The sequence below is a fragment of the Malaclemys terrapin genome, chromosome 2, assembly GCF_027887155.1.
Source record: "Malaclemys terrapin pileata isolate rMalTer1 chromosome 2, rMalTer1.hap1, whole genome shotgun sequence".
Taxonomy (NCBI): domain Eukaryota; kingdom Metazoa; phylum Chordata; order Testudines; family Emydidae; genus Malaclemys; species Malaclemys terrapin.
This window is the reverse complement of record NC_071506.1, coordinates 244,989,877-245,014,932: the sequence shown is the minus strand read 5'-3', so window position 1 is coordinate 245,014,932 and position 25,056 is coordinate 244,989,877. Positions and strand designations below refer to the sequence as shown.

General features: G+C 41.6%; 1 protein-coding gene across 11 annotated transcripts in view; it reads left to right on the top strand.

Annotated features, from left to right (window-relative positions):
- Nucleotides 1-2,487: 2,487 nt before the first annotated feature.
- ADAM22 (ADAM metallopeptidase domain 22) overlaps nt 2,488-25,056 on the top strand; it is a 211,548-nt gene continuing 188,979 nt past the window's right edge. For 8 of the 11 annotated variants that reach the window (XM_054020544.1, XM_054020542.1, XM_054020539.1 and 5 more), the window contains exons 1-3: nt 2,488-2,787; nt 3,197-3,357; nt 24,925-25,001. In XM_054020544.1, coding sequence (XP_053876519.1) covers nt 2,709-2,787; nt 3,197-3,357; nt 24,925-25,001 — 317 coding nt within the window. In that variant the 5' untranslated portion in view covers nt 2,488-2,708. The remainder of the gene's footprint in view (nt 2,788-3,196; nt 3,358-24,924; nt 25,002-25,056) is intronic. The other 3 variants (XM_054020546.1, XM_054020543.1, XM_054020541.1) reach the window with 1 other exon arrangement.

Genomic DNA, 25,056 nt, shown 5'->3' with positions numbered 1-25,056 from the left:
TGTAAATGTTCAGTTAGAGGGCTAGACACTGCAGGGTGACAGTTTTTGGGGAAGTTCAAGATTGGAAAGGTTTTGGGGTCACTTCTCAAAAAGTAATAGTGGTGGAAGCCAGGGTATGACCTGCATGCTTGGCACCAGAGTTGTGGGGCAGGCAGTGACACAATGCCTTACTGGTCTGGGTTGAATCCCAAAGCATCATAATTGGTCAATGCAATTTCATCTGCCACTGTGTTGCTTAGTCACCTAGCTTACTTAGGTCCCTCTGAATTTCCTGACAGTCTTCTCTTGACTAATCTCAATTTTGGGTCATTTTAAGGGTACCCCAACTGTCAGCCTTTTGCCAGGTTGGAAAGTGTTGGTTTTCTTTTTCTCATGCAGTTTCTAATCTTGTCAAGCTCTGAAAAATGGATCTGTTGAAGACTGTCAAATCATTTTGCAATAATTTAATAATCCATACAATTCCTAGTGGGTGGGAATGTAGAATATGAGTCACACGTGTAGCGGCTGCTCTGCTGAGGAAAGATGATTTCCTGGGTATGCCAGGATTACAGTACGAGGAATTCTTTATACCTTTCAGTCTCACCCTGAGGTTCCTCACAGTACATTTTAATGTGAACAGTATTGTTCTGTATGCAATTTTAAAAATTCACTGTGGGCGTTCTGCAGGAGTGGGAGTCTGCAGGGAGGAAAAGACAGACTAAAAGAGAGGAAAGGGGGCAGAACAGAAGGAAACAGGCATACTGAGAAGGAAAAATGCAGGGAATAGTTAAGGATGGGGACTCTTGAGGATGGGGGAGAAGCAGAAGGGAGACAATGGAGACAGTGATCCAGTACAGAGGTCCCACTAAATTCCACAAAAGGGGTCACCCATTCTTTACCTGTTTAGTGAGTACGGTTTATGGCATTTGTTTTCTCCTGATCAAGGAAGTGATGCTGCACCCAATATTCTAGACCCCATATTCTTCACAGTCATATGATTATGATATGGTTATGACAATTGATGCATTTTGTGCAAGATAAGTCATGTGAGGTGCCATTGAAAATTTATGATTTGCTAAATATGATTATCCCATTTGTACACATGTATCATTTTTGTATCTGAAGTTCTGAATATTGACTATGTATCTGTATTTCAAATGTAGTTACACCTGGGTAATACCCACTAGACAAGATGCTTTGAGTTTAGATAGCTGGTTGGGAAGAGTCTATTCAGGGCAATGAGCCATTAGGGAAAACAATAGGCCTTAGAAGAAGCTATCTCCTACCTGGTGAGCCTTCTTGAGAACCCTCCAGACAGCCTGTAAGTAATGGCTGCTATGACTCTACAAGGCTATGTGACCAGGCCACATGATTCTGGAGTCCATCTTGGGATGTCAGTATTTTTCCACAAAGCGGTCTGGGAATCAAGTTTTGAAACAAAGGGTTCCCATCATATGCTAACGCTATATAAGGCAGGAAGTGACATCATCTTTGGTTCTTCACTCCCCACACAAGAAGACACCTGGAAACACCTGAGGAACAAAGACTGAACTAGGGGAAGTGCTGGACCCAGGCTAAAGTCTGTGTATGAAAGACCTGGGGATTCCAAGCTGTAAAGCAAGTGCAGTTTGTCCCTTAAGAATCTGCATCCCACCTGTCTCATCAGCCAGGGTGAGGATTTGCTAGTTCATATCCTATCTTTCTAGTATCTTAGACTTAGTTCGCATTTTATTTACTAAGTAATCTGCTTTGATCTATTTCTTATCACTTAAAATCTAATTTATTTTATGTTTTAATCTAAACCAGTAAGCTTTGACTGGAGTGCTTGCGGAAAATCTCTGCTTGGTTACCACAAGTGTGCATTGTTCTTTTCACATTAAGGGAGAGGTTGACCGGGTATTAAACCCATAAACTGGCCAGATTTGACCAGGGCAGGATGGTACTGCTCTGGGGTCCTAGGCTGGGAAGCTGGTGTTTGAGAGCCTGTGTGTAAGTGCAGCAGGGTGTGTCCCTACTTGTGTGAATGCTGGTGAAAGTGCAGGCTGGAGGTCTTTGCAGCTTGTCACAGCAGCATAGTGTGAGAGGGAGCCCAGGCTGGTGGGTCAGAGGGCTCAGTGGTACCCCAGCTCCAGGTGGCACCCTAGGGGGACCCGTCAAAGAGGAATCTCAGCAACTGACACATTTTAAAGAAAATGCAAAGTGGCATGTCAATAATAATACAGGTGTCATGGAAACTAGAGATAAAAATAACCTACTAGATTATTGAGTGCACCCCTGCTGGGGCAAGTTTGTGCCTTATACTTTTTCCTCTAATGCTCTGACCAGTATAATTTTTAATGTCCTTAGTGCAGGGCTTTAATAACTACATTTCCCAGCTAACCTCACTCACTCATCTTCCCTCTCCAAAGTCCTGGAGAGCGATTTTTCAGGAAGCCTAGCTGGCTATTGATATAGTCTCTCTACTAGAGGGCTCTGAATGTGGATGAGGAGAGATGGGAGGAGCGTGAATTCACTTAAGCTACAGCAAACCACCCAATGCAGTAAAAGATCCTGAAGGCTAACGGAAGCCAGTAAAACACAATGCAGTACTGAGGAAGCAGCAGCAATGCACGGCTGGACATAGAACACACAGGACGGCGAGAGCGCAAAGCTGCTCAATATTGCACCATGCTGACCTGTCTCTGATAATTTCCAAGGCGGGTGGGTGGGGGGAACTGAAGGACACAGCCATGCAGCCGTCTGCTTACCTGCTCTCCTTGATGCTCTGTGCCTTGGGGACCTTCTTTCTGGTTCATTCCAGGCAGGCAGGTAAGTTACCACCGTTTACGATTGCCGCATGCAATGACCTTTAATTGGGGGCTTACCCTTTCCAATGGTAACTATGTGTCTGGCAGGTGCATGGTAGGAACCACACCGGTGCAGTTAACACATCATGCAGCTGCTACGAACACGAGCTACATTTCATGTCTATGTGTTTGGAGGTGGGAGGCGGTGTGTGTAAGGGTACATTTTTTAAAAGGCCCCATTAAGATGGAGATCTTGCCCGCACCACATCGCTTTCTGTGCCCTGTGAGCTGTAAGCATGGCTCAGAGACACTATTCCCCCCTTCCACGCAGAGCGAGAGCGAGAGCGATGGGGGGTATTTGTAATTGTAGCGAGCACAGCTTAGCATAGCGTGGCCAGCTGGGTGATCGTGTGCATTTCTCCCTCCCCAAGGAGCCGCCTTGTTGACGGAGATGGAGAGAAGGGCTGAAAACCGATTTCTGGAGAGGCAGAATATCGTCCCCCTCCGCCTGATCCCCCGCCCGGAAGACGGCACCCAGACTGTGCACGGGGTGCTCAACACTCGGGTCAGCAGCCGCTCGGATCGGAAGCAGGTTAGGAGGGTGGCTGGGTTCTCGCGATCGGCTCGGGCTTTTTAAGTGGTGGGAGCCGGTGTAGAGAGCTGTTTGTGCTGCTTCACCGGCAGCCGAGTATTTGGTGTCTTGTTGCCCCGGAGACGTGTCTTCGGTGAAATGGGCTCTTTCCAAATGCTAGTCATGTATGATGCTGCGCCATGCATAGAAATCACAGCAAAGGGGGAGGGGGCTTTGCAGTCGACCCACCAATGAGGTACACAGGATGCAGTTATCAACATTGCACTGATCATCCCAAAGCCCTCCTGCTGCTGAGAGTGACCCTCTCTGCCTTAGTCAATAGCAAGAAGGGGTGACGCTGGGTTAGCTCAGGTTATTCTTTTAAACCTATTTTAGGTGTGGGGAGGGTTTCATAGCTACGTAGCCCCTTGGCTGAGGTACAGGCAATTGCAATAGACCAAATGATCCTTTACTGCATGTTCCCTGAGTGTGGCTGATCTATGAATGCCGGGAAGATGTGCGTCTTCCAACTTCCTGCATCAGTGACAGTCTGAAGTTAGGTAGATTCATTTGCTTTTAAGAATATGGGTGCATTTAACTCAGATTTTAAAAATAGGAAAGCTTTGTTTTACTCTGGAATGCCATGTTAGTACCTTTGTACAATCAGAACAGAATCACTTTCACAGAAAAAGTAAGAAATTGTGTTTAGAAAGGTGTTTGTAATCCAGACAGAGGAATGTACCAGGAGGGTACCAAGTACATCAGATAAAAGCAGTATTTACTTTAAAATGTTTTCTCACTGAGATGCATATCTCATTTCCTGTGGGTCCTAGGGGACAGTAATCCTACTGCAGCGCTATAAAAATTAACCCAGAAATTGAAGGGATAGTTCCATTGCCTTTTTTATTTCTTTTCATTTAAAATGGTCCCTAGGTGCTTTTTTGGAGATGATTTCTAGCTTTTTGAATCTAATTGAGGATTTGTATAGAAAGGCTGATTTTCTTTGCTTGTTTGTTTTTTAAATTCACCAAGAGGAAGAAAGAAATTTATTTGCAACAACTTTGCTGAAGAATTACTCACAGCAGTAAATTAGTGCAGTGTCAGTTTTTGAATGCATTTTGTGCATTATGGTTGTGTTTAATGAGCATGGACATACGTATTAAAATTGAAACAAAAATACAGTAATTGATAATATAAAAAAGTAAACTGATTGCAAGTGTTCACTGTTTAGGTACTAATGTGAAACCACTTATATATAAACTATCACTACAAAACTAATACTAATGGAAATAATTTTAGTCAATGTAAATCCAATTAAATATACTATGTGTTTTGATATGGATATCTTTTTACCTAATATTACAAAACGTTTCTCAGAACATGTTGTCATGGACTAAGATCCTGGAATAATCATGCATTCTAGGTGACTGTTGCAATCCCAGATCGTGGTAGGCTTAATTTTCCATCCAAAATATATACATAGTGAATTTTTACATTCTTTGGTTTCTTCTTCTGAAAAACTTTGAAGGAAGTTCTGGCAATTTGTGTTCTCTTTGTCTGATTCAATAATACATTGTTTCTTCATAGCACATTCAGTTACCTGTATGCATCATTTATTTTCCTCGTGTGAATTTCCTCGTGCTGAGACTATATTTATGACATGATATAGTACAATGTTTTCAGCAGTTTTAAATGCTTTCACAATGTGTATAATTTAAAAAATCAAATACTTTGAAATACTAAGACACAATTTAACTTGTGGACCCCTGAAGTTTTTGAACCCTTCACATATGGCAATAGCACATGCCACATCTGTTACAAATATCTAAACTTGCAGTCAAGTACAACATTACAGTTCAAAATAGTGGCCTGGATCTCTGCCTAAACTGGAGATTAACATGCCTCCTAGTTTCTTGAATAGTCTATGTCTTTCCATACATATGATTTCAGATCTTTTATTTACCAACCTTGATGCTCCTGAAAAATTTGATGTCGCATTTCATCCATGTTTGACAAAGTCATTATGCAATGTTAATCTCATCCCTTTCACTCACAAGAGAAATATCTGTTGACTTACAATTAAACTTTTTATGTTGTTATTTTCAGCGTAGTTTCTATACTGAGGCAAGCTTTAAAAAATAATGTTAAGTGATCTATTTTCTTCCCACCATTGCTGATTGCTAAAATATCAGTGTGCAACTAGAAGCTTTCCTGCTTCATAAATAAGCCTCCTTCTGTGACCTGATACACTCATAGTCCTTCCCATGGTATAGTAGCTGGCTGTTGCCCCATTGAAGGAATCAGTAATTAGTGGTGATGGGAAGGGACGTTTGGAATATAAACAGACCAAAAACAATGCACTGATTTTATATAGTTTTCTTATAGAAGGATGGGTGCTTCTTAATTGAAAAGGGCATTGCACTGCCTCATCCCGGAGTTCTGAGTCATCTTGACAACATATGATCTGCAGCACTGCTACATTTGCTTAAAGAAAGCTTTGAAGAGCTGCCTGTTTGGAAAGTATTTTTGCAGCAGTATAAAGTCTGAAAAGTGTATTATTGCAGTTGGACAATTCAATATGCTGGCTATTATGGTGCAACATCCCACAATAAAACTTTACATTACGGCTGCCAAAACTCCTACCAAAATTGCAGCTAACAGAGTTAACTTTTGGGTTTGCTCCTACCTAGTGGCTCAGCAAAAGTTAAGTACCTTATAAAATTACATTATACATTTATTATTGAATTATTAATTGCCTTCTGGTAGTGCCTGCAGTGTGCTAGATACTGTTCACACCCACACAGTCTCTGCCTGAAAGAGTTTATAGTCTAGGAAGACAAGTGACGTTTAAAGGATTGGAGAGCAAGGACACAAGCAAAATAAATACAATTTGTATATATACTTTTAAATTATTATTAGATACATATTACTTATTTCTGACTGTTCTTCATTCTATCCATGACTAGTGGGCCAGTTTCTTGTAGGAGTTATGAAAGAGAATGAGTCTTGAGCAGAGACTTGAAGGAAAGGATTAGTTATGAATTAATTCAGGAAGGACTTTCCATGCATAAGTGGCAGCGTTCAAAAAGGCACCAAAGTGGTTGTAGGAGAAGCAGTGAAGGCTAGCATCTTTGGCAGAGCAGTAGTAATGGGCATAGGGACAACATAAGAGATGGGCAGATGTGTATGGAGGGCAGAGCTTTGTAAGGTCTTGAAGGCTGGGACAACAAGCTTGTACTGGATATGGTGGGAAAGGGAAATGGGGAGCCAGAGGAGGTATGGATGGGGGTGACATGATCACAGAACACTGGAGAAGGAAGATGATTTTAGCAGCTGTGTTTGAATTGATTAAAGATAGGAGGGATAGGGAGATATAGGTGTCAGGGAAGCTAGAGAGGAGGAAGTTATACACCTCTACCCCGATATAACGTGACCTGATATAACATGAATTCGGATATAACGCGGTAAAGCAGTGCTCCGAGGGGCCGGAGCTGCGCACTCCGGTGGATCAAAGCAAGTTCGATATAACGCGGTTTCACCTATAACGCGATAAGATTTTTTGTCTCCCGAGGACAGCCTTATATCGGGGTAGAGGTGTACTAATTAATATGGGATATGATTAAGGCTGAATGAAAGTTTTACCTGTGTTAATAGAAAGAAGAGGTTAGATCTTAAACACAGAACTGAGTAGAAAGCTATAAGATCTGGACCTAGCCTGGATGTGTGGGTTAAGGGATAGGGAAGAGTGAAAGATGACTCCTAGATTATGGACTTGAGTGAAAGAGAGGTTGATGGAATTATTGATAGTAACAATGGAGAGAAGGGGAAGGGTATAGGAAGAAATATAAATAGTTTGTTTTTAGCCATGTTGTTTAAGCTGTTATTGAGATGTTCAGGAGTAGATGTAAGAGGTCTAGTGGAGATTTGGGATTGGATTGAGGGAGACAGGTCAGGACCAGAAAGGTAGATTTCTGAATCATTGGCATAAAGATGGTAGCTGAAATCATGTGAGTGAATGAGATTGCACAACAAGATGGTATAAAGGGAATAGAGATTCCTATAGAGATTGGGTTCTCCTCTCTTTTCCTACAGAAAGAGAGCTGAAGATATTAGGAGAGCAAGGAGAGGATGAAGATACAGAAGTTCAAGGAGGACAGGATATTAAGGAGGGTATGACTGACAGTGTCAAAGGCAGTGTCAGATATCAAGGAGGGTAAGGATGGAGTTCAAGTTCTGAGATATGGCCATGAAGAGGTTCTTAATGACCTTACGACAGTTTCAGTTCAGAGAAAAGGGCAGAAGCTGCACCAGATGGGATCTAAACTGGAGTTTGGAGTCCTGGGAAAGAAGAGAATGGAGGTAGCTGAGACGCAGATGGAGTGAAGAGATGGCCTTTTGAGGATGAGGGAACCTCAACATGCTTGTATTGTGTGCAGATGGAGCCACAGGAGAGTGAGAGGTCAAAAAGAAGGGTGAGAGAAGGGGATGAATGAGGGCAAAGGCAGCCAGGAGGGGATGGATTTACAGTTTCAGTTTTGTCCAAGTTTCTAAAAACCTAATTTCTGCAGCTAATTGTCATATTTGTGTTTAACTCACCAGGGCTTCTTTGGCTCTGAGCCTTGGTGTAATATGCACAATATGTATACACAAAAATAGAAGTAAATAAATCACAGTTCTCATATAGCCACTCATTGGAAACCCCTAGATTTGAGCTCTTAAGGAGTGGAAACAGGGTGTCCTCAATGGAGATTGTCAAAAGCTGGCTAGCCCTTTAAGGCAAGCTGGGTTTAGACTTGCTTGTGACTTAGCAGCTATTCCTCAGCCTCTCTGGTGATCTAGAAACTAGTGATCCAGCTGGGTGTGATGGAGCTTAACGAGAGACCCCAGCTGAGGGGGATCAGGGAGAGAACTCCTTAAATAGAGCTGTGAACTCAGTGGAGGGGGAGACCCAGGAGAGAGGAGCAAGGAGAATTCTGGGGGAGGGCCTGGAAAAGTTAGGCTGGAAGCCCTACAGGGAGCAGGGCAGGAATCCATGGGACAGCCCTGAGCTAGGGCCTACAAGGAACAGAGACAGCTCTGAGATAAGCTTCCAGAGTCCCAGACATGAGGGGGAAAACCTGCTAGGATGAAGTAGCATAGGAGAAGAAATGGGGACTATAATATGTAACTACCCCGTCATGCTTAATTTGTTTATCTTTCTAAAGTACTCTGGGACTTTTGGATGAAAGGTGCAAGAGAGGGTGTCATGTATTTTCATCAATGCACCCTGATAACATAGCAAAGGGCACTTAATAAACTATTAATTAAATAATTATGCTGAGTTTTGTTGTTCCTGCAGCAGGACCCCATTGTCTTCACGAGGCCAGAAACTCTAGATATTTTATTTAAAATAAAAACCCAAAACAAAACGCTGGTAGAGTATCTTCTAATAGAAAGTAGAAATGACCTTGTATTTCCCTATGACATGACCATCCTGTTGATATGATAGGAGGCTCCAGGGGAATTGTGAGTTCTCTGATGCTTTTCTGCGGTCAACAGTGTGTTGTTCCACATAAAAATGCAGAGTTAACAAAGAAATAACAATTCCCTCCCTCCCCCACCTCATTTGTTCTGAACAGACTCTAGAAGATTAAATCATATTGCACAAAAAGCCTGCATTTAGGAATGATCATTTACTAAAGCCTACAACAAGACAATTAAAACACTACCTCTTAGCAATCTTTTTAAACTGTACAAAGTTTATTTGACCTAAAACAACAAACAGAGCATACTATTGGTGTCTTGTAGCATTTTAACTACATCAGTGGCTTGAGAAATAGTCCTGTTGCTAAATAATAAAATAAACAGTTGAAAGTTCACGTTGAAATTCACTCCACCCACAGAGACTCTGAATATTGATGCTCCGTGCAGGTGGAGTGCTGTGGTTTGAGAGATGAATTTTACTTCCTAGCCCGATGCTGAAGCTCTGGGCTGCTATGTTTCTTCTCTGACAGGTGCTAGCCTAATGTATGGGCTGAGATAGTGGCTACCACCCCTCTGTACCAGTTGCTGGAGTTCTAAGGGCTACAGGATCTCTATAATCCCAAATTCCCATTGTGGCCTTCCACATTGACGTGTGTGGCAGAGACCCTTTCTGTGGCACATATGGGAGTACACAGAATACCCTGTGGGTCAGATACTTTTTCAGTTCCCCCCGTGCACTCCCTTCCCATATCTTCTGTCATGTGAAGGGCTGTGTGCTGGCTCTAAAGCCATTGGAGAATTTCACCTCCACCATTCAGAGCTGAAGTTAAGATCAGTCAAAGGTGAAGATCTATCTAAATGATGATACCAACCGTTCCTTACCCAGCTAGTGGTTTTGATATTATAGTGGCTCTAAAAGAGTATAATCTGAGAGATAATAAACCATCTAGATTTCAAAACTATTCTAAATCTCCTGTAGAATTCTGTATTTGTTTAGGGTTTGATCTTGTACCACTGATATCTGAGAGCTTTCTGCCTATTGTAGATTAGTAGGTTACTGCCCACTATATAACAATGTGCTAGATTTAGTTACCTTGTCCTATCTAACTTTGTTTGTCTGTTTCACCCACCTTCTGCATCTTGTCATAAAGCTAGATTGGGAGATCTCTGGGGCAAGGTATGTCCTCTTATGACTTGTTTAGAGAGAGCCTAGCACAATGGGGGCCCTGATCCTTGATTGGGATCTCTAGCTACTACTATAATACACATAAATAATATTAATCTCATATAATTGGAGTCAAGTGAAGAATTTGCAACAAAGAACGTATTTGTCTTCCCTTCTGTTTTCTGTTCTGATGTTGGCAGATTGGTCTGTTTTGTCATTTTTCATGTCGGGTAGTTCAAACAGTTATTAACTAATAGTTAGTAATTAACAGAGCTCTCTGACTGTAGAGTAGGCTAAAGAAGACGAGCAAGATTCTGGGAGTGATGAGGCAATGACTGCTGGAAAGAGACACATGGTGAAAAATAGTCTGATTTCTCCACTCTCTTTTGTCCCCTTCAGTGTATTGGCCAGTAATTGATGGCTCTAGTAGAAACACAGGCACAGTTTGCAATAAATCCATCATGAAACTTAGGTCAAAACAAAGGCTAAGTCTGGACTGAGACTATAGCAGCTAAGAAACGTGTCCACTCAGTTTGCTGCCAGGTTCAGCCTCCTTTCCCCACAATAAAACAAAGTTGAGTGGGTTTGGGCAAAATATGTGCAGTACTTTACTGTTTTTAGACTCTGATGGAGCTCCTTAACATACACATATGAACAGCATAAACACAACCACTTTATCTCTTCATGAATATATGGACAATATTTATTTAATTAAAATAGCAATACCATGTTTAGGTGCAAGTTCTGCCCCCAAGAACGGGGGAGGGGGGGGAGGGGAAGTGCTGAAACCAAAACTTTCTATAGATCTCAGCCTGCAGCAAGGGCAGCACAACTTCAGCGGGATTCTACCCTTTGATATTTGAAGTTCTGATGTGGACAGGGTTGCCAGATGTGCACTTTTGCCAATTAAAGTTGACTTGCAAGTAGTGTGTTTGGCATTTTAATGATATAGCATATTTTTATTTTATAGTCTAACTCTGGCCATCTCTCTATAAATACACTTTCTATGCAAACTTCTTTCAGGAGAATTCCCTCCTCGTTGATCAGATTGTCTATCAAGAACAGATTAATTTACTTAAAAACAGTATCCCAAAACCTAAGTCCATTTCATATTGTGAAAATTACTATCCTAGAACACATATTCCTGTAAAGTTGCATATTAGGCCTGGGATTTTCCAAGGCTCCTAAGGGATTTAGATGTCCAAATCCCAATTAAATCTGTGCACTGTGAGATTTTTTATCACATTACTGCCAGAGGAGGGGGAAAAAAAGGATTGACTCCAGAAACCATCCCTTAATTTCATAAAGCATCCACACATATGCATCATATAAGGCCTTGAGAGGATTACAGATCAGTACGACTTATAGGAAGTGATGAGTCTTTTTTCAGTCTTTGCTTATTCTGCCATGTGCATCATAATAATCTTTTGGCATTATCAGATCTAAGATTTAGAGGGAGTGAGCCCAGATCCGACTCTAGTAGAATTACTCATGATTTAGACTGGTATCAGTGAGTTCAGAATCAAACCCTGCATTTCTCTTCCACTTCTTATTTCACATAACATACTTACAGGCCCATACTGCAGATATTTTCTTATTACACTACATTCATGTTGCTTAGAGGTGACTTGCATTACAGATATTGTCATAGTTATGATATCTGCTGTTAACATGTAGCTAGTTGCCCTTACATATCTAAATCCAAAATGCCCCTCCAAAGAAAAGGGTGCAATCAGGACCTGCCCGATCTGTCATTGGACCCTGCCACTTCCTCAGTTTAACCTTCTTGGACTTCTCAATAACTGTACCCAGTCTTTCATGTGAGTCAAATAACACTCCTTTGTGGGCTCTGGTTTATTACAAGAACCTCACAGTTCAAATCTCAACTGAAATCAAAACAAGTATTTCCCCCAGTTCCCATGTTCTTCAGCCTCTTGCTGGGCTCAACATTTTTTTCCAAAATGCAGGTTCTTCTGCCTGGCATTTCCTCAAGTGTCTCCCTTTTTAGTCTGTTGCTCCTTTAAGGTGTCTGCTCCTTCCCCTCTGCAGGTAGCTCTAGCCAGGCCTGTCCCTCTGGCTAGTATGGAGAGTTCCTCCCCCAGTCCTCTTTGAACCTGGGTCCCCTCTAAATCTCTCTCCTTTTTCTCACTGATACAGAAGGTTCCTGCTTATAGGAAGTCCAGCCCCCACCCTGGCTACTTTCAGATAATCCTTGACACCCCATTCAACCACTGGCCCAAGCCCATATCCGTCACCTGGGGATGGATAACTAGGCACCGGTGGGGCTCAGCCCAACTACCTAAAAGGGCCAGCCCACCCTGTGACAGTGGATTATAGATGATATTTCCAATCTTGTATTTGCTGTTCTCATCCTTCTGCTGAAATAGGTCTTTTTTGATTCCTGAATAAACTTCCTTCATTCTGCTTCCTACAAACTGAAAACACTGGGCCAACTGAGCTTATGCATGTGTGTGTATCCTCTCAATAAAAACAACACAAAAGAGATCTAACAAGTTTGCATGTAATGGATGTGACATCTGAAGCTTGTCAAGCCATGAGCTATCAAATCCTCATTTTTATCTATAGGAAGATTGCAGTGACCCTCTCTGGATATCTCTTCACTGGGTATGATCTCTTCTATTTTTCAATATCAACATCTTTACTTCAAACATGACATCAGTTTGCCAGCTATGCAGATGCAAAGCTTCCAGATGGGGAAGCAATTTTGTCTGTTTTTTCCTTTTGTTTTCTTATTGTTTCTGGGATGGCGTGTAGAACTACTAGAAAACTGTTTGGAGCATGTGACACAAAGGCAGATTGGGTTTTTATGGTCACAGCTGCTCCTTGCTGGGCACTCCTGAAATCATCTTTGTGTGTCTGAGGAAAGGGAATCATTAGTGGCTATGGGGAGAACTTTTTAAAGGAAGCGAGGGAGCAGTGACAGGTATCATGAGCCCAAAGGAGACTAGAATTGGCTGCTTCTTTTGAGACCAAGCTCACTGAGGTGGGGATTTTTACAGCAGGAAGTCTTGAGTCCTGCACAATCTTTTTGGTCTTCTATCTAGTGGGAGGACTTGTCTGAGGGGAAACTTAATTTTCTGCAGAAACTTTACAGTCGAACAAAAGAGAAGGAAAAAGTAGCCGAGCGGCGTTATGTACAAGCAAACAGGCCGGACTGGACCTTTTCAAACCATCTTGTGTGTTTGTATAATATACGTTCACTGCCACCTTCTGAAATGTTTTCTGGAATAGTAGCTAGAACAGAAAGTTCTGAAAAAGTGACTCTTGTGCTGGAAATTGAAGTTAACACCATGTCTACTAAAATTAATGACATATATAAGTATGTGACAAAAGGTAAGCAGAAAACAAGGAAAACAGCCAATTAGTGATAGAACAATTTGACTAATAGAGCAAATAACAGAGCAGCTTGAAAACTGGATCCAATCAAGGAAAGTTAGCATATTAGGCATAGCTGCTGGGAATCAGCCAATAGACAGTGCCTTTTGGTGACCTTTACAATAACTTTACTGGCTGTATTTTCCTACTCATCTGTAATGTGTGGTTTGACTCTGAGGATGGACCCTATTATGCCACGCTTATTCATGCTGAGTTGAGCTTTATTTCAATTAGACTCTTTGCAGAGTAAGGCATTACTCAGCATTACTTAATCAGGATCTAGCCCAAGAGCTGACAACACATTCCGGAAGAAGGTGCTTTGAAAGTCTCTGTTACCTTAAAGTGGCGTATTTTCCAGTGAGAATAAGCACAAGTCCCTTAATTTTTTTCTTTTAACTTTAATTAAGAACAAGAACAAATGAATATAAAATGGCCATCAACAAGTTTAGGCTTGAAATTAGATGAAGATTTCTAACCATCACAGGAGCGAAGTTCTGAAAAAGCCTTCCAAGAGGAGTGGGGGGGGAGGGGCAAACAAACCTAATTTGTTTCAAGGTGGAGCTTGAAAAGTTTATGGAAGGGATGATATGACAAAGTTGCCTACCAAGGCATATTGCCCATCCATACCTGCTATTAGCAAATATCTCAAAAAGCAGGTGATGAGACACTAGATGGGGAGGGCTCTGAGTTACTATAGAGAATTATTTCCCAGGTGCCTGGCTGGTAGGTCTTGTCCACATATTCAAGGTCTGACTGATTGCCGTATTTCAGGTTAGGAAGGAATGTTCCCCCATGTTCTTCCTCTGCAGCCTGGGGCATGGGTCACTTGCTGATCTGAACTAGAGTAGGTGGATTTTCTGTAACTTGAAATCTTTAAATCAAGACTTGAGGACTTCCCTAATCTCTGGCTGGATTAGTGGTCTATTACAGGAGTGATGTGCAGGAGGTCAAACTAGATGATCGTGGTCCTTTCTGGCCTTAAAGTCTTAAAGATCAAGCCCTGTTTGCTCTGCCTCCACTTCTACTCTCTTAGAGGCCTTATCTTCAATAGTAGTCAAAATCATTTTGTATTAATATAATTATGACAATAATTAGAAGCTCTCAAACTCACCCTGGGTTAATCCTCTTGTAACATATTTCTATCTTGAAAAGTTTTCATCCAGGGCTTTTCTTTGTTTCCTACTGTTAATCTAGTACTTTATTCATCACACCATATTATCTTCTATTTCATGATTTTTTGCTTTAGCCCTTTATCTCTGATGTGGAACCTTGTCAAATGCACTTTGAAAAACCTAAGAGTACAACATCCACTGAATTTCCCTTATCTGTCATGGCAGTGATATATTCAAAGACATCCAGCAGATTAGATAAGCATCACCGCTCTCATACCTGAATCTTTGCTTGCTCTCCTGATAAAAGAGTGCTTTTCCAGAAGTTCTACCGACAAATCCCCTGAAGAGTTTTTCCATAACAAAAGTTACGCTAACTGGTCTCAGAAGGAGATGAAAATTATAACTAAATTAAAAAAACTCTATAAATAAACGAAAGTAACTTTTCTAGACATAAAGTTGTCATGAATATAAAGTCCAATATCTCAGGATTTTCCAAAGCTAGAAGCAAGTGCTGGGTATTTCATTAGGAAGTGGAGACTTGCCCATGTCAGTTATATAAAGCTGCCTTTTTAACTCTGGAGGGTCATGAGAAGTCTGGAATTAAACCTGTCACAGATGCAAGACTGAATATTGCCTCACCTAGCCCTTGGGCCACACTAATTTAGGGTGGTTGTGGGGCGGATTTCTCATTTCGGGGGGAGGAGGGGGAGAGTACTTTTCTGGGAGTTTAATTATTTATTATAAATGGTGATTGAATCTACTCAGAAGTCTGGAATGTTAGAAGTAGTTCTGTAGAAGATGGATGAGTAGGCAGAGTTTAGGTGAAGTGGTCAGAGGGGCTGCTTAAAAACTGTCACCACTACCACTTAGATGTTTCCCATATGGTAATGATGTCCATGTGATAAACAGCATTGATCATGCAATTATCGGTACTCCATCAGCTCTCTGTCCACTCATCTGTCTTCCCCAGGACTCATTATTTCATCCCACTGAACAGGTTTAAGCAGCCTCTAATTTAATAACCACAAACCATTAAAAAACCTTTTAACTACTGGAAAGAATAGATTCCTGGCTTTCCAATGGGACATGCAGCCCTTGCTTTTAGGTCTGACAGCCCATTGGTATCATGATGTTTGTATAGAGAGAAATTATTTTAGAACTCAGGATTAGATCTTCAGCTGGTGTAAATTGGCAAAGCTCTGCTGAAGCCAGTGGAGATATATCAATTTTCCACTAGCTGAGGATCTGGCTGATAAGGTTTTTCTCACCCTCTGAGCCTAGCAGGTGTAGAGATACAAAAATATAGTCCAGTATTAACAAAGCAAACAAATGAAAAAAACCCTTTTCAATAGCCCTTCTAATTTCTAGTTTTTCAGCAAAGTTTGTGGCATGTTTGCCACTCAGGAGTCACAAGCACCCCATACATATTCTAACTAAACTTTTACACAACACTAAGACATTCTCTTGTTTCTGCATTTTTGTATGGCGTCTGTTTAAGAAATTGCCATATGTATCTAGATATAGTTAGAGGTGTGACCAAAGAGAGAGAATGACTAAGGAAGTGGTAAATTGTTGTCTACAAGTATTTCAAGAGGTACCTGCTAAGATGGAGATTTGACAGTTCCTTCAGATGGTATCATATCTGAATCCAATAATTTTACCAGATTCAGTTTTGTATGATTCTAAACATTTTAGTGAATATTAGATATTTAAAGTGGCCACCACCTCCATGTGTCCTAAGGAACCACAATTGCTCCCCATTCTATTTATATTTTTTGTGTTGTACGTCATTTAAAAGACTGACTCTTTTTTGTTCTGAGATTTTTCTATTACTGAAATAGGCATGTCTCTGAAGACTGGTCACCGACACCTGCGTGAAGGTTCAGAGGAGGTGACAGGATTGAATACATTGGAGTAAATCAGTGGTTCCCAAACTTGTTCCACTGCTTGTGCAGGGAAAGCCCTGGCGGGCCGGGCCAGTTTGTTTACCTGCTGGGTTTGCAGGTTCAGCCGATCGCGGCTCCCAGTGGCTGCGGTTCGCTGCTTCAGGCCAATAGGAGCTGCTGGAAGCGGCGCGGGCCAAGGGACGTACTGGCCGCCGCTTCCTGCCACCCCCATTGGCCTGGAGTGGCGAACCGCGGCCACTGGGAGCCGCGATTGGCCGAACCTGCGGACGCAGCAGGTAAACAAACCGGCCCGGCCCGCCAGGGGCTTTCCCTACACAAGCGGCGGAACAAGTTTGGGAATCACTGGACTAAATTCTGGTCTCAGCTGCAGCAATGAAATCACTGGATCTATTCTGGATTCATTACGGTACTTGGCCCTGCCTCAGTGGGCTGGAGTAAATGATCTTTCAAGATCCCTTCCAGCCGTACATTTCTGTGATTGTATGATGTAACTAGGACCAGGCATTGGCCCATACATAGAGTACTGTGTACACTAAGGGCTTATCTATGCAAACACTTAGTTCTGGGCAAGCTGGGATGTAACTCTACATGGTGCTAGTCTGCCATGCACCGTTTGTCAGTATGGGCCCTGCTGCAACACATTAACAGTTCCCTAGCGCATTGTGATCTACTCCCATTTCAAAGCAGCATAGATCAAAGCCAGAGCACCTGTGAGTGTGCGGTAGCAGGGCCCACAGTCAGAATCAGGGCATGGCTTGTTAGCATTAGATAGATTTACAGCTCAGCTTGCCCCGAACTAAAAGTTCATGAAAACATGCCTAAAGGTACCTTTTTAGCACTCTATTATACTGATAGTACATCACCCTGAATCTAATTTAGACCCTTCAGTTTAATATCACTTGTGTCAAAACATCCTGTAATATTTCACATAGGAATGTTGTTTTAACTTCGCAATCTTTAATAACGTCAATTGTTAACTACCCCATGTTAGCTGTCTATGACACTCAGTACTGTCTACAGAGTAGTTGCTCAGGAACTCCATGTTATGCAGTCATGCAAATCTGACAACATTCTTTGGGATATGTTGTACTGCAATCATCCTAGTTTAGAGGTAGATTAATCATACTGTCTTTTTTTTTTTATTTACTTGCACACAAGCTGTTAGCATTGTGGTTCTGGAACTTTTAGATTGTTCTAGGGCTGGAAGCACTATGCTTTTTTCATTAAAATGGTGTTTTCTACTTCTGTCTCTTGTTCATATACTGCATAGTGTGCTTCTTCCTTCTGTCAGTGGAACTCCATTTTTATGATTAAGTTGTCACATGTTGATGTGTCACATCTATGATAAAAATGTTTCAGTTTTCTGGGAAAGTTGCTTGGTTTGAGAACTGAATGACATAATTGATTATCTTGCTTCAGTGGTTGAGAAGAGCCCTTGCAGGTGCCTTTCTTGTTACTATTGCTAGAGTTAGATGGCATAAAAGAATCCATTGATTTCCTTCCCTTTGGTTCTTTTGTTGTCATGTGTCTGGGAATCTGAAGTTAATTCTCTGGTAGCCATTTTATCACTTCTCTAAACAGTTCAGATTGTCAAAATATGATTATTCGTAGTCTTGTTGAAAAATAATGTAGAAGCAAGTTTTTTACGTCATGCATCTTGCAGAAATATTCAGTATTATTCTGAGCCTAGAAAACATACTGAATAGAGCTGGGTGAGAAATGTTTTTCCTATCCCATGAAAATTTGAGATTTTGAAAATTTTCCCGTTGTGCATCAGAATGGAACAGAAACTTTCACAGTTTTTTGATGGGGGTGGGAGAAGTGAAGAAAGAAAGAGAGACAGACACAAGCATACACTAAGACTGACTGACTGAAGTACTCCAGAATAGCCAAGAGTCCAGTGGTTAGGGCACTTACGTGGGATATGGAAGATTCAGGTTTAAGTCATGGTCTGAATCAGGTAGAGCAGGGACTCCTCCATCTCAGCTGAGTTCGATAACCACTGGGCTATTGGTTCTTCTGGGGTGGTCTCTCTCTTTCTGTTTTTTGACTCAAAAATCCATCCTGAACCAGAGAAACTTTTCTTAACAAAGTTTTGTCAAACTCGATACATTGCTGCAAAAAGTTTAGCTTTAGACAAATTGACATTTTTTTTACAAAAAATTCCCGATGAGATCTAGTACTGAATTGATTTTACTTCAAATTGTCAGATGATGGACAGAGGATTTTTTTTCTGTCCATTTCTCCTCATTGATAATTTGGGATGTTGCATATTCCGTGTTTTATTACAGCAAACTGTTTTCTAAGGGATAGTTCTTGTAAGGGAGCCCTCTTTACTTCCAGTGTGTTGGAATTAGGATTCCTCCCTCAGTCCTGTGCTTGACCAATTTACAGAGACCAGCCTCTGGTTAAAGCTATGCCCACTCTGTCAATCAGAATGAAATTTCTGTTTTTCTGTTGGGTTCAGGGCCGCCGAGAGTGGGTTCGGGCCCCGGTGAAAAAAAATTTTCGGGCCCCCCCAGCAAGGGCGGACCGGCTAAACAGGGCCAACGAGGGTGGGGGGGAAGCCGGGACCCCTTCCGGACCGCCGGGCCCTGGTAATTGGTACTGGCTTCACCCCCTCCCCCCCTCGTCAGACCTGGTTGGGTCTCTTAGAGTTTCTTCTACAAACAGGATTTTGGTCCAAAATGGCCATTTTAAAAACAACAACAACAACAAACTGTTGCCAAAAAAGGTTACTTTTTGGAAATGTTTCATATTGCACAGTACTGTTAACAAAAATGTTATCAAAAATATAATCAAAATTGCTATTGAAACTCTGCATTTCCATATCTCAACAGGTTTGGGTTTCTTTTAAGTTTAGCCTTAACTATGAATTTTGGATAATTGCAACATCCGTGTAATGTTTTACTTTAAATTACTGATACCTACTCTTACTTTAACATCATTTTAACATTTTAGTTTTTGTCTGGGAATAATAGTGGTCAAGGGTCAGCTCTAGTATCCAATAACACAGTAATTGCACATCTCAGATACATGTTTGGGGGAGGAAATTTTCCAGACCAGATCAATATGGCACAATATTCTTAATAGTTAAAAAAAAAAATCCAAACAACAAACCCTCATGCCTCTCATAGTTGCACTTCCATTACTATGAAATTAGCCATGGGCAATGTCATTGTGTAATGACATATGGAATAATCAGTTATGTCACCTGCAAAGATCCTAACAATTGTGAAAATTTGCCCATTGTTAAGAATTTGAAATGTGCTCTAGAATTCTCTTGAATTTAATAATATAGTAACAAACAGCTAACAGCATAGATCTTTGTGCAGCAGTTACTGGTGTATAAGCAGATACAAAACGACTGGCTGGTTTGCTGAAGTGAGAGGTTAGCAAACCTGCCTCCATGGAACAACCAAACAACTAAACAAAAAAAGATGAGGAACATTTTTTGGCCTCTAGCAGATAAATAGGAGGTCCTTGGACCATCATTTTCTGACGGAGGAAGTGCCAAAAAAAAAAAGGTGGCAAAATCCAACTGGAAAAGAGGGCATTTGGAACCCAAATCAGGAGCATACACTGCTGCCTGAGAACTGAAAAAGGAAGGCAAACTTGTTGATTTGCTACAGATAATTTTGATAATGTAGGAGGTGCTAGTAGCTGCAGTGGCAAGCAAGAGATGGACATGGTACCAGATCTGGGCTTCTCTAAACTCCTTGGGTTTCAATCTTAGAACTCTTGGGGACCACAGATGTAAATGGTGGAATCTTGGGTTGAACATAAGATGCAAACTGGGGACTAATGTAAGGCATCAGTACTAACCCCATTGCATGGCACTGGGAAATGGAGAATATGAGCACATCAAATTCACCTAAAAATTATGTCACCACTTCAGTTCTAGTGCATAACAAAGAGAGAATTGAAGGGGTTTTGAACAATTTTGCTGTAGGAAGACTCAGTGAAGGCTTCAGAATAATTCTAAATATCTTGAAAACCCTATAATTTTAAAGTTTCAGAAGACTCCCACTCTCCTGATATTGACTAATTTTACATGAAAGGGATCATTATAAAAATTGTACCACTTCACACTTTCTTTTTTTAAAGGTTGTAACGCAATAAATAAGTCATAACATGAAAAGTGTGTGTATTTTATTTATATATATATAAAATCAATTATATATAATTTATACACACATACATTTGTGTGTAATTTGTATGTGTAAAACTGTGTATGTGTATAAAAATATGCATGCAATGCCTGGAATCTCATAACTAGACAAATTTCAGACTAGAAATAAGCTACATATTTTTAACAGTGAGGGTAATTAACCATTGGAACAACTTACCCAGGGATGGGATGAATTCATTGTCATTTGAAGTCTTAACATCAAGATTCTATGTCTTTTTCTAAAAGATCTGCAGTAGCTCTATGAGAAATAAGAGGGTTGATGGAGGAATCACCTCATGACATTCTATGGCCTGTGTTATGGAGGAGGTCAGACTAAATGATCATAATGGTCTTGTGTCTTTTGGCCTTAAAATCTATAAATATGTGAATTGTATATATAAAAAGATATCGATAAGGAGGCACCCTAGCAGCTCCATAGTTAATTTTACATTGGCTCTTACAACTAAAGCAGGGTTTAAATTCATGGGATTTATATGCATATACATTTCATTACCAAAACTGGACCATTTTGAAGAGAAGGTCCAACCCAAATTCTCTTTCAAACTTCCACTGGATTCAGCAATATTACTTATCTTCTAAGCACTTAAAAAAAAATCACCCTGTTTTTAAAATTTGTACTTAGGGTCTGTATTTTGGGGGGAACCCCTGTCACTTGTGTTAATACTCTTACTTCCCATATTAGTGAACCTTCAACAAAATACCCATGCAGTGTACTTTAAAAAAGAAGCCAGCAAACCAAAAAGGTGTAATTCCCTTTACTTGTCATGTCTTCCTTTTCCACCAAGGAAATTGATGGCGAATATGTCTCCACTATATATTTCCAGGCATGGAAAGGATAAGGTGATACCTGTGAGAACTTGATCCTGGTAGCTCATTGTGGGCTGCAAGTAGCACAGGGAACTTGGGAGCAGTTCAGTGCTTCAAGAGACGTAGACAAGGAAAGATAGGAGAGTCGTACCCTATGGGTACATCTACTCTACCTGCCGGATCGGCAGGTAGTGATCGATCTACCCTGTTTCCCCGAAAATAAGACAGTGTCTTATATTAATTTTTGCTCCCAAAGATGCGCTAGGTCTTATTTTCAGGGGATGTCTTATTTTTCAGAAATGAAAAATGCCTTATTATCGGTGGATGCCTTATTATCGGGGGGATGCCTTATATTACAACGAGAGGCAAAACTGTAAGTAGGCCTTATTTTCGGAGGATGTCTTATTTTCGGGGAAACAGGGTATCAGGAATCGATTTATCGCGTCTAGTGTAGACAGGATAAAATCGATTCCCGATCACTCGGCAGTTGACTCCGGAACTCTACCGCGGCGAGAGGTGGAAGCAGAGTCGACGGGGGAGCAGCAGCGGTCGACTCGCCGCCGTCCTCACGGCCAGGTAAATTGACCTAAGATACGCCGACTTCAGCTACGCTATTTACATAGCTGAAGTTGCATATCTTAGATCGACACGCCTCCCCCCCTCCCCCCCCCCCCAGTGTAGACCTAGCCACAGTACTGTGAACTCTACTAGGCATAATGTCTCCCTGCATTCCAAAGTCCAGGATTAGGCAAGACTACAGGGCCTTCATCCCTCCTTAATCCTTCAGGAATCTTTTTGTAAAATAACATTGACTTTACAAAGAGGGAAGTTCAGGGGCTCTGGTCCTTTCCTCTTCCTCCAGCCTAGCTTTCCTTGCTGTTCCTCATCTGCTGTGCAGATGAGGATGTTTCTCCAGTTCCCTGGGAATAACTACCATTGGAGGAGCTCCCATTATTTCCCTACTAATCCCCTTCTAAGGGCAGCAGCCAGTGTGAGTTTTTGTTCTCAGTGCAGTCAGTGCTGCTCTGACCTTGCTGATGATATCATTAGCAACTGACCGCAGTGAGGAGAGCTTCTCCCTATGAAAGAGAATGGACCCTTGGGAGCCCCCGAATAGACTAACCTAACTTTCCTCTTCTTAAAGCCAAGGAAGATTGGCTTGTTCCTCTTCACAGCTCTAAACAGGGAGCATCCACCAGAAAGCCTTTCCAGGAGGATTTTCTCTGTAGTTTTTTGGGCCACCCTTCCTATTTTTTCCTTTTCAAAGCTTTTGCCAGCCTGGGAGCTGGTTGCACTACTTTGTCGGTACAAACATGACAGATTGGATTTCAAATTGTGTTCTACTGTACTTCACTATTTTCCTTCCTTCTTTATGCTGAAACCTTACTGAACAGCCTTTTCTCAACACATGACCTTCCAGTGTGAATATATAGCACTCACTGTGCCCAATATAGCTGCCCAGGCATTTCTTTTTGTGGACCTCTTTGTGGAAGTGACGTAGCTCTGCACTTTGTAGAAGGGAGCGACATGTGTTGCAGGCTAACTTTCCTAATATCGCAACTCCCATTTATGAAATGTAAAAATCTATTGGGCCCAATTCTGCTCTGGCTACTTTGTTCTGCAAAGTAGCCCCAAAGCTGGCTTATCTGCCTCTGTGAGGATTCCACTTGTATATACGGGGTACCTGGGTGGCACAGATTTGGCATATGTCCCTAAGCCACAACACCCCCTACTACCAGTGGCGGCTCCAGACACCAGTGCTTCAAGCGCGTGCCTGGGGCGGCAAGCCATGGGGGCGCCCTGCCAGTCCCTATGAGAGCGGCTGTCAGGCTGCCTTTGGAGGCTTGCCTGCGGGAGGTCCGCCGGTCTCGTGGATTCGGCGGCGGGTACGCCGAAGCCGCGGGACTGGGGACCTCCCGCAGGCAAGCCGCTGAAGGCAGTCTGCCTGCCGTGCTTGGGGCGGCAAAAAAGCTAGAGCTGCCCCTGCCTACTACCTCAGGCATAGGGATGTTCCTGAAGGGAAAGGGTGCAATCTCCAGGTGCTGAAAGACTCTTGGGTCAATGGGCAGATGACCATAAATTAGGACAAACTTGAGGCTTCTGTAAATTGCTCCCTGGACTGGACCAACCGTAGTATTGAGAAGCATTGAAAAATGGCATTTGCTTCCACACCTTTGGAGTGAGTTGTGCAGGCCATCCCAACCTCTGCACTAGCCTGTATTGCATTTATTTACAGAAATGTATTATGAGGGTTTTTTAAAGAAAAAAATAGTACTTTTTTAATCCCTCTGCCTATAAAGCCGTTAAATCCCTCTGCCTTAGTTACTACAAGTCCAGTTGTACAGGGTTCAGAGGGAAAGAAGAATTGCAACTAATTTAAAATTCCTCCAAAGTGGTCTAAAAATGGCTTTTTATTTAAAGAAAAATCAGTTTTGCAGTTTAGTTTCTTGGGACTTTCTAGGACTAGTGGCATGTGCTCTGTGTCCCACTGGAAAACTGGGAATTTTCCTTTTCTAACGGAGATGGGGGGAAGGCTCCCATTTCTAGCCCTGCAGGTTGTGAGACATCAGACCTTATACATGTCATTGAGTAGGAGTAAATATTGGACTAGTGTAATTTTGGTGGTAATGAAGGAAGGATACATTTGGCTAGGAGAGAAGGAATGAGACTTCTCTAGCACATTGTTTGTTTAGGTTTTTTAAATGGCAGCTCTTTGTAGCTGTTCAGGGATTTGGAATGTTGGAAGTTGTTCTGGCCGAGATAGATTAGTGGGTAGAATGTAAGTGAGGTGGCCAGAAATCACATGATAAATGTAGCTGACTGTATGGTTTAGCAGTTTATAACACTGCTATCACTCCTATGTATGTGCGCTGAAGAGAGAAAATTCCATGCATCAAGAAGATCAAGGGTTTGATCTTGCAAGGTGCTGAGTACCTTCCATCTCCATATAATTTCAATGAGGGTTGAGGGTGTTTAGACCAGACCACAATGAAGCAGTCTAACCAAGTTAGCGTGCTTCATATTAGCAGCTGTCAAGCTATTCTCCACAGATTTGTCTCCAGAACCAGGTGCAATCTAAATGGTTAGTCAGGGAAGGTTGGTTTGGGTTGTTTTTATCTTTCTGTTGAGAATATGAGTTCCAAAGAAAGGTATTGTGTCCTGCAGTTCCTGTGGATCAACAGTGATGTATCATTAGAGAAATAACACCCCAATACAGGATGCTGTTTCGAAAACTCCTACCTGCAGAGATGCTAAGTTTGACAATGGGTTTTAAAGGTAGAAATTTATGAAAGGGAATATTGCCTCTATTTATTGGGTATATTATCCTGCTACTTCTATATCTTGAATAAAATCAGATAATATAGTAAAAACAACCATTATTCAACATATTTGTACACTAAACAGTAAGAATGTTTCCTGGGCTAATGGCATATTGATGCTTAGTACTTTTATTTCATTTTTTTGTCTATATTATGTTCTCAAATCTATGTGGTGCATTTTGACGTAGCAGACTGCTAACACATTCCAATCTTTTTAACGTTGCAGTCCACTCATGTTGCCCGAGCCAGCTTCCAGGTTGATGCATTTGGGTCATCATTCATTCTAGATGTAATGCTAAACCAGTAAGTACTGACTGTCTTTTATTCTGTATTTGTAAAGTACCTAGCACAATGGGAT